The 16,291-nt window shown below is 32.1% G+C and overlaps 1 protein-coding gene and 1 long non-coding RNA gene across 2 annotated transcripts; one reads left to right on the forward strand and one right to left on the reverse strand.

Annotated features, from left to right (window-relative positions):
* Positions 1-2,288: 2,288 nt before the first annotated feature.
* Positions 2,289-4,807, reverse strand: LOC121220062 (receptor-like protein 35). The gene is made up of 3 exons (XM_041099212.1): positions 4,337-4,807; positions 3,776-4,259; positions 2,289-3,664 (listed from the first exon to the last, which is right to left on the reverse strand). The coding sequence occupies exons 1-3, from the start codon at positions 4,805-4,807 to the stop codon at positions 2,289-2,291; spliced, it is 2,331 nt and encodes a 776-aa protein (XP_040955146.1).
* Positions 4,808-12,331: 7,524 nt separating this feature from the next.
* On the forward strand, positions 12,332-13,048 carry LOC121220186 (uncharacterized). The gene is made up of 2 exons (XR_005917365.1): positions 12,332-12,504; positions 12,760-13,048. It is a non-coding gene; the product is annotated as an uncharacterized lncRNA (long non-coding RNA).
* Positions 13,049-16,291: the final 3,243 nt, after the last annotated feature.

Here is a 16,291-nt window from a genome sequence, read left to right on the forward strand (position 1 = left end):
TGCATATAGGAGGCTAAGAAGAGAGATTCGTAAGCCTGCTCGCTTTGATGATATGGTGGCCTATGCACTTCCAATTGCAGATGATGATGTTCCTTCCACTTACACAGAAGCAATAAGTAACTCTGATGGTGTAAAGTGGAAGCAAGCTATGAATGAAGAAATGCAGTCTCTTCATAAAAATAGGACTTGGGAGTTGGTGAGACTGCCCAAGGGAAAGAAGGCAATTGGATGCAAATGGGTATATGCAAAGAAGGAAGGATTTCCTGGTAAAAATGAAATTCGATACAAGGCTAGATTGGTAGCAAAGGGTTACGCTCAGAAAGAAGGAATAGAATACAATGAAGTGTTTTCTTCAGTTGTGAAGCATTCGTCTATTCGAATTTTGCTAGCCTTGGTTGCGCAATACGATCTTGAACTAGTTCAGCTTGATGTGAAGACAGCATTTTTACACGGTGATTTGGAAGAGGAAATCTATATGACTCAGCCTGATGGATTCAATGTTGCTGATAAAGAAAATTGGGTTTGCAAACTGACAAAGTCGCTTTATGGATTGAAACAATCTCCGAGGCAGTGGTACAAGCGATTTGATCAGTTCATGAAAGGGCAAAGGTACACAAGAAGTAAATTTGATCATTGCGTATATTTTCAGAAGCTACAAGAAGGAACTTTCATATACTTGCTCTTATATGTTGATGATATGCTGATAGCATCTAAGAGCAAAGTTGAGATTGAGAGATTGAAGACTCAACTCAATCTCGAGTTTGAGATGAAAGATCTAGGTGAAGCTAAGAAGATTCTTGGCATGGAAATATGTAGAGATAGAGCTCATGGCAGAGTTAGCTTGTCTCAGAAGCAGTATTTGAAGAAAGTACTACAGCAGTTTGGCATGAACGAGCAAACCAAACCTGTAAGTACCCCGTTGGCTTCTCATTTCAAGCTTTCTGCAAAACTATCTCCTTCGACGAATACGGAACGAGAATACATGTTGCAAGTTCCGTATTCTAATGCAGTGGGTAGCTTGATGTATGCAATGGTGTGTACAAGACCCGACATTTCACAGGCAGTTAGTATAGTGAGCAGGTATATGCATAATCCTGGAAAAGGACATTGGCAAGCTGTGAAATGGATTCTACGGTATATTCAGAAGACCGTGGATGTTGGATTACTGTTCAAGCAGGATAATACACTTGGTAAAGGTGTTATTGGGTACGTTGATTCTGACTATGCCGGTGATTTGGACAAGAGAAGATCAACCACCGGTTATGTGTTTACACTTGCTGGAGGACCAATAAGTTGGAAGTCTACACTACAGTCTACAGTTGCATTGTCAACCACAGAAGCCGAATACATGGCTGTAACAGAGGCTGTAAAGGAGGCTATTTGGTTACAAGGTATGGCTAAAACCTTGGGGTTGGTTCAGGAGCATATTAACGTGTATTGTGATAGTCAAAGTGCTATTCATTTAGCAAAGAATCAAGTCTATCATGCACGTACAAAACATATCGACGTACGATTCCATTTTGTGCGGGAAATTATTTAAGAGGGGAAAATTTGTCTTCAGAAGATCAAGACTGCAGATAATCCCGCAGATATGATGACCAAGGTGGTAACAACAACCAAGTTCGAACATTGTTTGAACTTGATCAATATCCTGCAAGTTTAACAGTTGAAGAAGGCACTATCAAGTATTGTTGTCAAAGGCAGAAAGAATTGTGTGAAGATAAGATTATCCTAATCAAATCTTCAAGGTGGAGATTATTGGATACCTACAATCTTTGACTTTTCAAAGATGAATAGTGGCAGAAAGTTGGCACCGAAAGGCACCGAAAGTAGAAAGTAAGATTGGTTGGCAAGTTGGGTTAAAAGTTGACATGGGATAATTGCAATTTTGGTCCCTAATTGTATAGGGACATTGCAAGTTGATCCTTGAACCTCAACTATAAATAGGCCTAACCATTTCTTACTTTCTTCATCCCACACTTGCCATTCTCTACTTAAGGCAATTGTTCTCTCTCCCTATTTGTAAACTTTCACTTGTATTTTTGGAGTGAAATATATTTGGTAGTGCCCGAGGACGTAGGCAAAATTTGCTGAACCTCGTTAAAATTCTAGTGTTCTTTATTTTTTGTTCTGCATATTTTGCAAGTGTCATTGTAGTGATTTATTGTGCTATTAAATTACGATAGAGGGATATTCTGGCTAGGAAAGATCTGGTATGTAAGCGATCCTCGTGATCCACCTCTCTTTCCTGGGAATTGAACTTAGTGTGATTTTTCAGTACAATAATTTTACTCTTTCACACGCTTCCGCGCACACATGGTCTTCGTCAATTCCATCTCCAATCTTTTCAATGTTACATTCACAGGATTTTCATCAATACCAAGAAAACTTGAGGAGTATAACCACTTTTCAGGTTTACCTTTCATTACTCTCAAATTTCGAAAGAGTTTCGTGGGTAATGTGCCCGTGAAATCATTTCGAGAGAGATCAATTATTCGCAATGCAGAGAAGTTATATGAAATTATGGAATGAGACAATGATCCATAAAATCTATTCAATCTCAGGATAATAACTTGCAAATCTTCAAGCGAAGTTAACCAATAGGGAAATTTATCCGTTAACTTGTTGTTACCTAAATTTAAAAGTTCCAATGAAGTACAATTAACCAAAGATGGCGGTACTAATCCTTCCAATTGATTGTCATTAAGTAAAAGATGGCTCAACTCAGTATTACTCACAAAAGAATTGGGGATCTCGCCAATGAATTTGTTCATTTGCAAATCCAAGAGCACGAGATGGCTGAAATTTCCAAGACAATCAGGAATAGCTCCACTCAAGCGGTTTTCGGACAAGTCCAGAACAACAAGTGAACTCAACTTGCAAATAAAAGAAGGGATGTTTCCTGTCAATTTATTCTTTGAAATGATAACCCTTGACAACTTTAAAATTAGAATTTGAGGATTGAAGCAAGTTGAGAGAATTGGTCCTTGAAGCAAGTTGGAATGAAGGTTGAGATATTCCAAATTGTTTCCTGGATATTGCTCCAAAGCAGTCAAAAAGTTATGAGAAAGGTCCAACCATGCCAATCCTTCCCACCCTTCAGCTTCCCATTTGGAAATTCCACCAGAAATCATGTTATTGGAAAGATCTAATTCCTCCAAGTTAGATGTTTGAAAGAAATTCGGGAACTGCCTTACGCTACAACCAGAGAATATCACAGTTCTAAGCTGGGAGAAAGAATAGTTCACATCATTTCTGCTTTTGCTTAATGATAATAAACTATTACTTGAAACATCAATAGCTTCAAGATTCATGAGTTTTGAAAGCGTATCTGACTTGATCACACCACTCAAGTTGTTGGATGACAAATAAAGTGAAGAAAGGTTCACAAGATCAAAAATAGAACCTGGTATTGGACCACTCAAGTTGTTTGATGACAAATCAAGCCTAGTAAGGTTCACAAGATTAAAAATGGAATCTGGTATTGGACCACCAATGTTATTATAACTCAAATCAACCTCTTGGATGGAACTAGGCTTCTGAATTCGATCTATCGGACCAACCAATTTGTTATAACGGAGGTCCAAGAGTGGAAGAGATGGCAGAGTAAACAGCCAAGATGGAACTCCACCACTTATAGAGTTACTAAATAACTGAAGTTCCTCTAGAAATTGAAGCCCACTAACATGATTTGGAAAGGGACCTTCCAAGTAATTTTATGACAAATCCAAATGGGTAATTTTTGTGAGATTGAAGATAGTTATTGGAAGTGGACCACTCAAATTGCATGAAGAAAAGCTTAAAGAAGTTAATTTTCTAAGGTTTCCAAAAACATCTGGAATCTGCCCTTCAAGCGAATTTCCATCTAAATCAAGGGAAATGATTTGAGTGAGATTTCCAAATGATGCTGGAATTGACCCCCTAAAACCACAATTGGAAAGATCCAACAACTCAAGGCCACTACTCCAGTTTGTGTTAGGGAGATAACCTGTGAGATCATTCACACTTAAAGGTAAAACTTTGAGGTTTGGAAGCTGAGAAACTTGAGTTGGAAATTCTCCATGTAATTGAGAATATGAGAGACTCAAATGTTCAAGTGATGAAGACAAGTTTAGAAAGGAAGTAAGTGCAACATCAGACATATGTACACCATCAAGTGAAAGGTTTCTTAATTTGGTCAAGTTTCTTGCAAGCATGTCAAAACCTTGGTCATCAAATCTCAAGTTCAAAGCATTCCAGGAAAGATCAAGTGAACCAAACTTGATAGGATATTGATTTGATGCGGGATCAAGCCAAAGAAGTCATTATAAGAGAGATTAAGATGGGTTAAACTCACCAACTGGCTAAATAACTCTGTTGAGATAGCACCATCGAAAGCGTTGTAAGCAAGGTTGAGTTGTCGGAGTCCATGAAAGTGAAACGAGCTGCTAGTGTTCTCAAGAAGAGAGCCTCCGAGGTGGTTGGAGCTCAAGTCAAGCCATTGGAGGTTGTGAAGTTGAAAGAGGCTGGCATTTGCAAATAGAGAACCAACAAGGCAACTCTGACTAAGATCGATGCCGATTATATGACCAGTCACGTGGTCGCATTTCACTCCCTCCCATGAACAACAAACAATGCTTTTGTTCCATGACTCTATGTCTATCTTGGGATCTCCATAACCACGACAATCAACAGCAATAGTGGTTTTAAAATGGAGCAAAGCCTTTCTTTGGTGTGGGAGACATAAATGAGAGGATGGAGGAGGAACAGAGGAAGACAAAGTCCATGAAAGTTGCAAGACCACCAAAACCAGGCAGAGGCTTCCCATAATTCTTTTCGCCAAAAAGAAACAAGTAGAAAGTTATGAAACAAAGGGACGTGTATTATACCAACAACCAAGCCCTTCATATAAGTAAGGATGTTCCTTCATTGTCTCCTTTTATTGAATTAGACTATTTACTGTAGTTAAAAATAATTTATCATATTTTAAAATACTTTTATACATTTTTATTTATTTGATATTTAAAAATATGTGCTCTAATAATGTCCCTAGTTCCTGAACGCTTATAAAATAAGTCAAGTGAATTGGCCCTTAAAGCATTTTCAAACTCTTTCCTAGAAATTGCTCCAAAGTGCAAGGGTAAAATTAGAAAACCTTTTAGGGGCCAAAACTAAATTGCAATTTTACGATAGTAAGAATTTAATTTTACCATTTTAATAGTCTATATTTTTATAATTTTTAAGGGATTATGTCAAAGTTTTACCATTTTTGGAAGGTTAAAGTGTAATTTTACACTTACTAATTAAAAATTTTAAAGAGCCTACATAGAAAATTTTCCACTTGAGGCCCTAATTAAGGCAAGTTAAGAGAATTGGAGGATAATGCGATTTAACACACTCGAACCCGCATCCTCCTATTCTAACAATAATACCCATGCCAATCAAACTAATACTCAATTAGAAATTTACCATTAAACTTTTATGTGATTGAATGTTGCTATTAAACTTTGCCACCAACTTCGATTTTTTTTTTATTATCCTCCATTGTCTACTTTTATTTTGTAACAAAAGTTCACGTATTTATTTTTAATTTAATTTTAAAATTGTCGATAATTTTATTGAATTAAACTATTTAATTTTATTAAAATAATTTATCATATTTTTAAATGCTTTTATGCATATTTATTTATTTAATATTTAAAAATTTGTGGTCTAATAATGTCTCTAGTTCTTATACCCTTTGAATTTTTAAAATTTAATCCCTATGCTTTTAATTCTAAGAATTTAATCTTTATATTTGTTTGATTTAAAAAAATTGATAATATTATTAGTTATGTTGATTTTAAATGTATTATGAATTAGATTTTAATTTTTAAATAAAACCTTTAAATGCTAAAATGTCATATGTTCCATAAGTTCATTAATAATATTATTAATGAGACCTTAATTTTAAAATAGAAGATAAAAAGATTAAATTTTAAAACTTCGAACAATACAAGTGGGATATAGTTAAACTAAAATTTTGATATGACTTACAACTTTATTTTTTTATTTAAAAATCATTATTCATTAAATTTTAACATAATTAACGATTAATTTAGTGACTCGTACTTCAATTACATTAAATACTAACCATGAAAATTAAAACCGTGTCTATTTAAATATCGAGTGAACCCATAATAGATAGGTAGAATGATTTATTTAGTTCTCCAATCATCTTTTTACTATATCTATTTTTCAGCTTTGTTTTAACCTTTCACATAACTGTATCTATTTTGAAAGTGTGTGGAACAGTATTCGGGAATTATTGCAGTCTAAGATGTTTTGTAGAATTTTTTCTATTCACCTCCGACTTATAAAATAAGTCAAGAGACTTGGCCCTTATAGCAGGCTGGAAGAGCATTTCCAAACTCTTTCCTGGAAATTGCTCTCAAGTGATCAAAAGTTATGAGATAAGTCAGATTTCCAACAACAATGCCAGTCTATGTTGTGGAAAATTGAATGTTTTATGTAAATTGATGACACTTTCAAGTCTCTCTCCTCCCATTCACAGAAGTCGCAACAAATAGGCTCAACTCTTACTTTTTGTTTTCATATGAGGAGACCTTGACTTCCATATTTTCATCACTTCCCGTTTCATTATTTACTTTTATTTTTTTAATAATAAGTTATTATACTTTTCCTTAATTGCATTTCAAATGCGACTTCCATTGATTAAAAAAATCATAATTTCTTTTTACTTATATGATATGTTGGAAATTATAAGATTGCAAATTCAATTTTTGATCGATGAGCAATTATTCAATTTTGGAAAGTGATAATTTATCTCAAAAGATACATTTAGAATGTGATAATTTATCATTCAATGGATACATTTTCATGGGACGTATTTCTTACATGAAAGGTTGTGATTCTTCAAATTAACATCATTTGAGTGCTTATAAATAGAGGGTCTATGATGCTCACAAAAACCAATTACAATCAATCACATTTTCAGAAATTAATTAGAGTAAGAGTTTAGAAATTCCTCGATTTTGCTAATCAAATAAAATTCAAAACTTAATTGTATCTCGGGAGGATCTTTGTCTTATCCCTCTAATAGCTTTGTGTGGGGGCAAATAGTTCTCTTTAAAAAGCGTTATCCGCGCCTCAAAATCTATTGTTTATTTGTTTTAAGAAAGACTCATCACAATTTGTAAGTTTGATATATATAATTTAATTTTTTAAGAGTATATATAAAATTTAATATAATTATAATTTAACCATTATAATTAATATTGTTTGGAATTATTTTGGAGTGAGAGTTTTAGCACTTATTATATTTATTAGGAATTGATTGTTGTTAGTGCATTTTGTAAGTAAACAATTGACTCACTTGGGTTACAAACTAAGTTTTCAGGGGGAAAATTTAATGGAAAGAGACCTAGATCTTTTAAGTGCAAAAGTGAGGTTGCTAAATCGGAGTTGTAAGAGCCCAATTTTGCCCGCGCCAAATATTAAAACAACAACAAAAAAATAACAGTCCATTTACAAGGCCCGAGAGCCCCAAAAAAATTATTACAAGCCCAAATACAAAGAGAGGCCCAATGGCCCAAAATCCTAATCTTTCAGCAGAAAACCTAGTTGCCCTAGCCCCCTGTCGCGCCGCTCCCCGACATGTCAGCGGACGCGGCGCCTAAAACCTTCTCCCTTGCACCAAAACGGCAGCAGCAACCCCGTTGACTTCCACCGCCCTTGCAAAAAACACAAAAAGGAAAAAAGGCAAAAATAAGCAATCAAAAAAATATATATTGTAATATTATTTCAGTTATAAAAACTGATCTTTGTAACACAAAAAAGAGAATCGAATACATTGAAATACAAAAAAAGTATCAGAAGAATCGAAATAAAAATACCATAAAGTTAAAAAAAGGTAACATTTTATTGTTTATTATTATTAATATTATTTTGATTTTGATTTCTCTTTTTGAAACAAAAAATAAAAAAGGAGAAACTTTACCTATTTTGCACTGTTGCCGAAGGTCCCCTCCAACTCAAGAAGCCTCGGACCCCTTAGGGTCCATGGAGGGCCTTGTCGGAGAGAGTAGAAACCGAAAGGTTTCTCTCTTTTTTTTTGTGATTTTGGCTAAGTTTTCGGTTATTCCGACTCTAGATCAAAGGTCTATGTGAAAAAGGATTCTGGGGAATTTTTTTGGCGATCTCCGGCCACCGGAGGCAGTGATCTTCGTCGCCAGTGACCAGCGACCACGGCGGAGACTCGTAGGCCTGGTTGCCGGACTTGAAGCCACTTCAGAGAGAAAAAGGAGAACGAAGTTTTTTTTTTAAAGAACAGGCTAAAATAATTTTTTTTCAAAATTTTAACTTATATAGACATAGCAAAATGACGTCATTTTGACCTGGCTTTAGAAACCCCAAAACGACGTCATTTTGAACTCAACCCAAAAACCGACTCGATTTTATTTGTTTTAATTTTCGCCCCATAATTTAAATTCCTGTGCAATTTAGTCCCTTGACCCACTGTGAACCCCTTCAGGAGTGACACGTGTCAATATGATGGGGATAATTTCCATTTGACCCCCTAAAGTTTTCTATCTTATTTTAATTTAATCCTTTAAGTTTCGTTTCTTCATAATTTAACCTTTTAGTTTTGTTATATTTTTAATTTATTCCCTTATTCCCCTTTCCTTTATTTTTTTTCTTGCAAATTGTGCTTTAAATTTTGTTTGAATTTTAATTTAATCCTCCATTCATTTAATTAAGGCCATATATTTACTTTTTTTTTTCATTTTTTACCGTCTGATTTTTCAAGTATTTTATTTTGATCCTTACTTTTAATTATTGATATTACTAACATTATTAAGTAATTATTGTTGTTAATTGATATTAATTTTGTTAAAATTTGCTCAAAGAACCAATATTTTATGAACATAATTCTATTATTATCATGCATTTTTTATATTATTTCATTATTAGTATCATTAGATAATATTATTAATTGAATATTTTTATTTTTTTTCATTTGTACTCATTATATTATTGTCATTTTCTTTTATTAATTATGTTATTTTACCATAATTTTCTCCATTATCGTACATTGTTAACAATTGCTACATACATTCATTTTTCAGCATAAGCACATAAAAGAATAAAGAGTAAGGTGATATTCTTTATTTTGAGGATTCGAGAAATTGTGTCCCTAAGTTACAGGGTAACGATTTTCTCATTGGACCAAAATAATCGAACGTCCCTTCTCATTTTTGGAAGAAATAATAATTAAAAATATATAAGATTTGAGCAATAGTTAAAAAAATGAGCATTATTATTTTCGGGAATTCGAGACTTCGTGCCCTAACTTACGGGGCATGTTTTTCTTCACAATTAACTTGAAATACGAAGACATTCTTCATAAAATTTGATTTAATTTCTTATTTTTGGAGATTCGAGACATTGTACCCTAACTTACGAGACATGATTTTCTTCCCTATTAACTCAAAATACGAAGACATTTTTCATAAAATTTGATTTAATTAGCGATATTTTAATCAAATAATATCATACAAAAAAAGGGGATCGTACTGTAAATTTTCTTCTAATTCACAAGTAATTAACTAGGTACTAATTTTGAGCGTTATGAGAGGGTTAATACTTCCTCATGCATAACCGACTCCCGAACCCATTTCCTGGGTTTGTGAACCAAAAATCACTGTTTTAGTAAATTTAACCTTTTATTAAAATTGTCGAATTTCAAGGTGACCCGATCACACCTAAATAAAAAAGATTGGTGGCGACTCCATTTTCATTTTAAAAAATAAAAGTCGATTTCAAAAAAGGGTTCCGACAGGAGTGTGTTAGGATTTAAATTACTTGTTGTACGAGGTTGAAAGATAGTGGATTATTATTTTGAGAAAGACCCCATAAGCATAAGAAAATCGAATTGCATAAACAATTTTATTCTTTCGTAGTTGGCATTGCTCTTAATACTACAACTATAGACTCTATCACATGGGGTTTATCTTCTCTACTCTTTTAAGTGTTGATGGTTTTACATTAAGAACAATAATTGTAAGTAGAAGAATAACAAACCAACTGTTTGATTAAATCTAACAAATCTACTATTTCAATCTTATAATTTACAAATCAAATCTATTTCCTTTGTACTTGATATGATCTTGATCAAGATTTTAATTAAAGTTTGAGGGCTTATTTTATCAATAAGCCTTAATTTAATCATTATAGTTTATTAATGGTTCATAATTTAATTAGGCATAAAAAATGAAAAAAAAGAGAGTGAAAACATCAATAATCATTTTCAAATCAACCAAGTCTTAGTTGTACCACAAAAGTCTATCCCATTTTAGAAGTTAGGTTTTACATATTTTCTTGATTTCCCATTTCATTCTCTACTTGTACAAAAAAAAAAGTCACTTATTTAACTTTTAATCTAATTTTATTTCTTTCTGCTCTGATTATTTTTTTTAATTTCATTGAATTAGACCATTTAATTTAGTTAATAATAAATTATTTTTAAAAATATTTTTAAAAATTTCTGTTTATTTTATATTTAAAATTTTTAGGTCCAATAGTTCCCCTGTTCTCCATTCACTTTAAATTTTTGAAATTTAGCCCATTTACTTTTAATTCCATGAATTTAATTCCTTTAGTTGTATGATTTAAAAATTAAATTTCAATTCCCTAAAAAAATTAATGTTTGATTGAAAATAATGTTAATTGATTCATAATCAATTTGAATATATATAATATGTGTCGAAACCGTTTTTTGAAAACAAAAATTTTAGTTTCGACTTAAAAATAAAAATAAAAATGGAGTCGCCACCGATCCTTTATTAAGGTGTGATCGGCCCACCTTAAAAATAATTTTGGTCTGCGAAATTTGAGAAAACAGGCTCGGGAGTCAGTTATGCACGAGGAAGGATTAGCACCCTCGTAACGTCCAAAATTGGTACCAAATTGATTTTTTAAATGCCTTGGTGTCGAAAATTTGAAAACATTTTAAAAGGAAACTTTTTATTTCATGAATGGATTAAAATAACAAGACAATTCTTATTTCAAAGAAATAAAACACCACACCCAGTAAGTTAGGGCACAATGTTTTTAAATCTTCAAAATACCCGAATATTGCCTTTTGTTTCTGAAAATTCTTATTTCGAGAAGAAAATGTCATGACCAGTAAGTTAGGACCCAACATTCTGAATTCTCGAGAATAAGCTTTTATTTAAAATTTGTGAATTTGTTGCAAAACAAATACCTGGCCTCCTAAATTCATCGAAAAATAATCGCGATCCAGTAAGTTAGGACACAATCTTTCACGAGAATCATGAATGCCAAATATTCTGGAGTTTATAAAATAGGATGATTTAAATACTTTGAGAAAATCAAAATAGATATTTTTAAAATGGATGCTAAAAAGGGTTAAGGATAACATGAAACAAATACCCTAATTTCAAACATATATGAATAAATATTTACAATTATATATGCAAGTACACTATACACGTACATTTGCAAACGAAAAAAGAAGGAATGAAATACATCAGATGAAAACGAATAGAAATACATGCATTAAAAAAATAAAAGTATGCATATGTATTTATTTACAAAAAAATGTATAAGTATATATGTAAAATATAAGGTATATAAAAGTTAAAAAATATAGAAAAACGTATAGATAAAAGATATGCATATGTACATATAAAATAGAAATATACAAATATATACGTATTTACAGAAAAAACAAAAGTATGTATATAAAAAGTACGCTTGTATGTACAAAAATATATATATTCAAAATCTTTTAAAAATATATGTATGTATATTATCTAAAACATGCGTGTATATGTATAATAGTAATAGTAATAATAATAATAATAATAATAACAATAATAATAATAAAAATAATAATGATAAATATTTTAAAAAAATAAAAAAATAAGAAAAATAGCTAAACTGGACCAAATTGAATCTTGAAAACAAAAAACGGGCGAATTTTGAATAAATTTTTAAAAGAAAAGGGTCCACTTGAACACGCGCGTAACAACGGAGGACCAAAAGGGAAATTATCCCCTCCTTCCGAAATGCCGCGCAGCAAGGGACCAAATTGAAACAAAAATAAAATATGCGGCCCAATTTCTAAAATAAGTAAAAAGGATTTAATTGAAAAGCGTTGCAAAAAGGAAGGGCCAATTGCGCAAATAGACCATGTGACGTCAGAGCGCGCGGATCCTCCCCTCCGGGTCGGGTCACCGCGCGGGTCGCACCTGGCTTGAAACGGCGCCATTTTCAAATCGGTATTTAAGTTTGCTTTTCTGAAAAAAACCTAATAGCTGCCGTTTTTTTAAAAAAGAAAATAAAAAACAACAGAAAATAAAGTAAAAGCAGAGATTTCTCTGCTAGGGTTTCAAACCCCTTTTGCCACCGCCGCTCTCGGCCTTCGGCCGTTTCAAATCCTGGCCCTCCGACTCCGGTTCCAACTGAAGCAAGCCTAGGACGTCGACGACGACACCGCAGGTAAGAAACCCCCCCTTTTTAAACTTCTCTTTTTGTAAAGAAAAGGAAAAATAAGCATAAAAAAACCAAAAAAGAATCGAAATCACCTTTAGATCTAAAAAACTTTCTTGTATTCTCTCTGTATTTTCAATTTTTTCCCCTCTTTTACAGATTTGATAGGCCTTTTATAGGCCGAAAATAAAGAAAATAAAACAGTCTAAATGTTGTTTTTGCTGTTTCTTCTCTCTGGGACTCTCTAAGTTCGTGTTTTCGCAGGTGACGTGCATGGAGAGGGGTCGACCTCCGTGTTGTGCGGCGACTGGGCGTTAGGCGCGACGCGAGGCTACTGGACGCGCCTAGAGGCTTGCTGCGGCGCTCCTTAGGGCTAGGGTTCTTTCTTTTATTTTGCTTTGGGCCAGGGTTATTTTGGGCTTAGGTTAGTTTTGTTGGGCCTGTAATTGTTGGACTGTTCCTGGACCTGGGTCGATTGGGCCCTATTACAATATGAATTGGATTTTAATTTTTAGACTTATAAATACTAAAATGCCACATATTTAAATGTAAAGAAGTTCACTAAGAGTATTATCAATTGAGCTCGAATGTTCAAATTAAAAAAAGAAATAGAGAAAAACCCTGAACAAATAGAAAAGCCACTTAAAAATAGTACATATCAAGTATTTGAGTAAATACTCTCAAAAGTATTCTATTACTTTGAAGGTTTACAATTGAGTGATTACAAATGAGGGTAAAAGCCTCTATTTATAATTGAGCACTCCTAGATTCGACAATATAGATATTAAAATGTTACATATTTAAGCTTAATAAAAGTTCATTAGTAGTGTTACCGATTAGACTTAAAACATAATGACTATATTTTTAAAGTAAGAGTATGGATTAACAAAATAATTAAACCAAAATATAATTTACAATTTTATTATTATTATTTGAAAACTTTAATCATGATGATCGACTATGCATAAATTTTAATATAATTAATTTAACCAATGGATCGTGCTTCAATTACACAAGTAGATAAATGATCCTCAAATTAGGTCTTTTTTTAATATATACAATCTATTTTTAACATAAGTACATTCAAACCAACGTTGTCTTAATTTTTCTTAATCGACAAATCAATAAAATCTTAATTCTACCGTATAAAATCCCATTTTACTCCTTATGACATTTTTTATTTCCCATTTAATGACCTCCAACATGGGTTTGTACCGCCAAAGTCCACCCCAGTTTGAACCAGCTGTTGAGAATATAAGCAACTTTGAACCAGTCAAAGGTTTTGCTGTAGATACTAGCACAGGGGGGACATGTTCATTTATGAGAAGCTCTACTTCATTGAAAGAATGGGCTAAAACTAAGGCTGCCCTAAAAGGGTCACGGAAGAAGAAAACAAAAGGCAATTCAATGTAGTAGCATTGAGGCATGTTGTTCGGATTTAAGTCTCATTGTTGAATACAGTCGGAACAACATAGGTGCTGTGGTTCTAGTGAAATGATTTTGTTCTGATTATTGAATGACATTGTGTTCCATAGAAATATACCTAGAAAAACCATCTAAAGTCTTTGGTATGCTTTTCATGGTATCAGTTAAACCAAGGATTTCATCATTTTCATTTGTGATGTTTGTTCATTTCTTCAAATTTTCTCAAATCCATTGCCTTCTATTCATTTATAGTCCTATATTAAAGTCCTGTCCACCCTAATTACAATTTATTTCTTTAAAATAAAGACACTTACAAAAGAAGTCTTGCATCTCTTCTAAACATTATCAGTTCTCATCACAAACAATGCTTTTGTTCCATGACTCTATGTCTATCTTGGGATCTCCATAACCACGACAATCAACAGCAATAGTGGTTCTAAAATGGAGCAAAGCCTTTCTTTGGTGTGGGAGATATAAATGAGAGGATGGAGGAGGAACAAGGAAGACAAAGTCCATAAAGTTGCAAGACCACCAAAACCAGGCAGAGGCTTCCCATAATTTTTTTCGCCAAAAAGAAACAAGTAGAAAGTTATGAAACAAAGGGACGTGTATTATGCCAACAACCAAGCCCTTAATATAAATAAGGATGTTCCTTCTATTTACTTTAGTTAAAAATAATTTATCATATTTTAAAATACTTTTAATACATTTTTATTTATTTGATATTTAAAAATTTGTGCTCTAATAATGTCCCTAGTTCCTGTACGCTTATAAAATAAGTCAAGTGAATTGGCCCTTGAAGCATTTTCAAACTCTTTCCTAGAAATTGCTCCAAAGTGCAGGGGTAAAAACAGAAAACTTTTTAAATTGTAATTTTTATGATATTAAGAATGTAATTTTACCATTTTAATAGTCTATATCTTTATAAATTTTAAAGGATTAAATCAAATTTTTATCATTTTTAGAGCCTAAATAGAAAATTTCCCATTTTAGGAGGCCCTAATTAGGGCAAGTTAAGAGAATTGAAGGATATATAATACGTTTCAACACACTCGAACCCACATTATCTTATTTTGACAATAATACTCATGCTAATCAAACTAATACTCAATCAGAAATTTACCATTAAACTTTTATGTGATTAAATGTTACTATTAAACTTTGCCACCAACTTCGATTTTTTTTAACTATCCTCCTTTGTCTACTTTTATTTTGTAACAAAAGTTCACTTATTTATTTTTAATTTAATTTTAAAATTTTCGATAATTTTATTGAATTAAACTATTTAATTTTATTAAAATAATTTATCATATTTTTAAATACTTTTATGCATATTTATTTGATATTTAAAAATTTGTGGTCTAATAATGTTTCTAATTCTTACATCCTTTGAATTTTTAAAATTTAATCCTTATACTTTTAATTCTAAGAATTTAATCTTTATATTTGTTTGATTTAAAAATTATAGCCCGATTGATAATATTGTTAGTTATGTTGATTTTAAATGTGTTTCATAAGTTCATTTATAATATTATTAATGAGACCTTAATTTTAAAATAAAAGATAAAAAGATTAAATTTTAAAACTCGGAACAATACAAGAAGTGGGACATAGTTAAACTAAAATTTTGATATGATTTACAACTTTATTTTTTATTCAAAAATTATTTATTCATTAAATTTTAACATAGTTAATGATTAATTTAGTGACTCGTACTTCAATTACATTAAATAGAAAATCAAAATCGTATCTATTTAAATATCGAGTGAATCCATAATAGGAAAAATAATTTATTTAGTCCTCCGTCTTTATTAAAAAAAAAAACATCTTAACTATATCCATTTTCCAGCTTTATTTTAATCTTTTATATAACTGTGTTTGTTATTTTAATTCACCCAAAATAGATAGAAAAAGTTAACCTACAGTTAAATATTTGACATGACATTCTACGCATAAAAGATCTGTATTTAATTTATGTGTAACTCTGCATATAAAAAAAAAGGGATTTAAGGCAATTAAACCCAAAATATCAAAAGGGAAAAAATAATAGGAAATAAATTTCAAATTAAGAAACTTTACGACATATGAGTTGACTTGTGGTGGGTTTGGATGGACGATTGGGTGCGGTGCGGTGCGTTTAGCTTACTTTTTGTCTCACGCTACAGTATCACTATAGTATCTAATCTCACTGCCACCGCTGTTTTTACACTAACCGCAGGTAAACGCACCGCTCATCCAAACTCACCCTTGATCATGTGCGAGAAATAAATGTATGCGTAAAACCTCTCAATCAACACTCCAATAATTGTGGCCAATATTTTCTCATGTTCAAAATTATCAATGCTCAATAAAAGTTGTCGACATTATTTTT

The sequence above is a fragment of the Gossypium hirsutum genome, chromosome D08 (assembly GCF_007990345.1).
Source record: "Gossypium hirsutum isolate 1008001.06 chromosome D08, Gossypium_hirsutum_v2.1, whole genome shotgun sequence".
In the NCBI taxonomy this organism is placed as follows: Eukaryota; Viridiplantae; Streptophyta; class Magnoliopsida; order Malvales; family Malvaceae; genus Gossypium; species Gossypium hirsutum.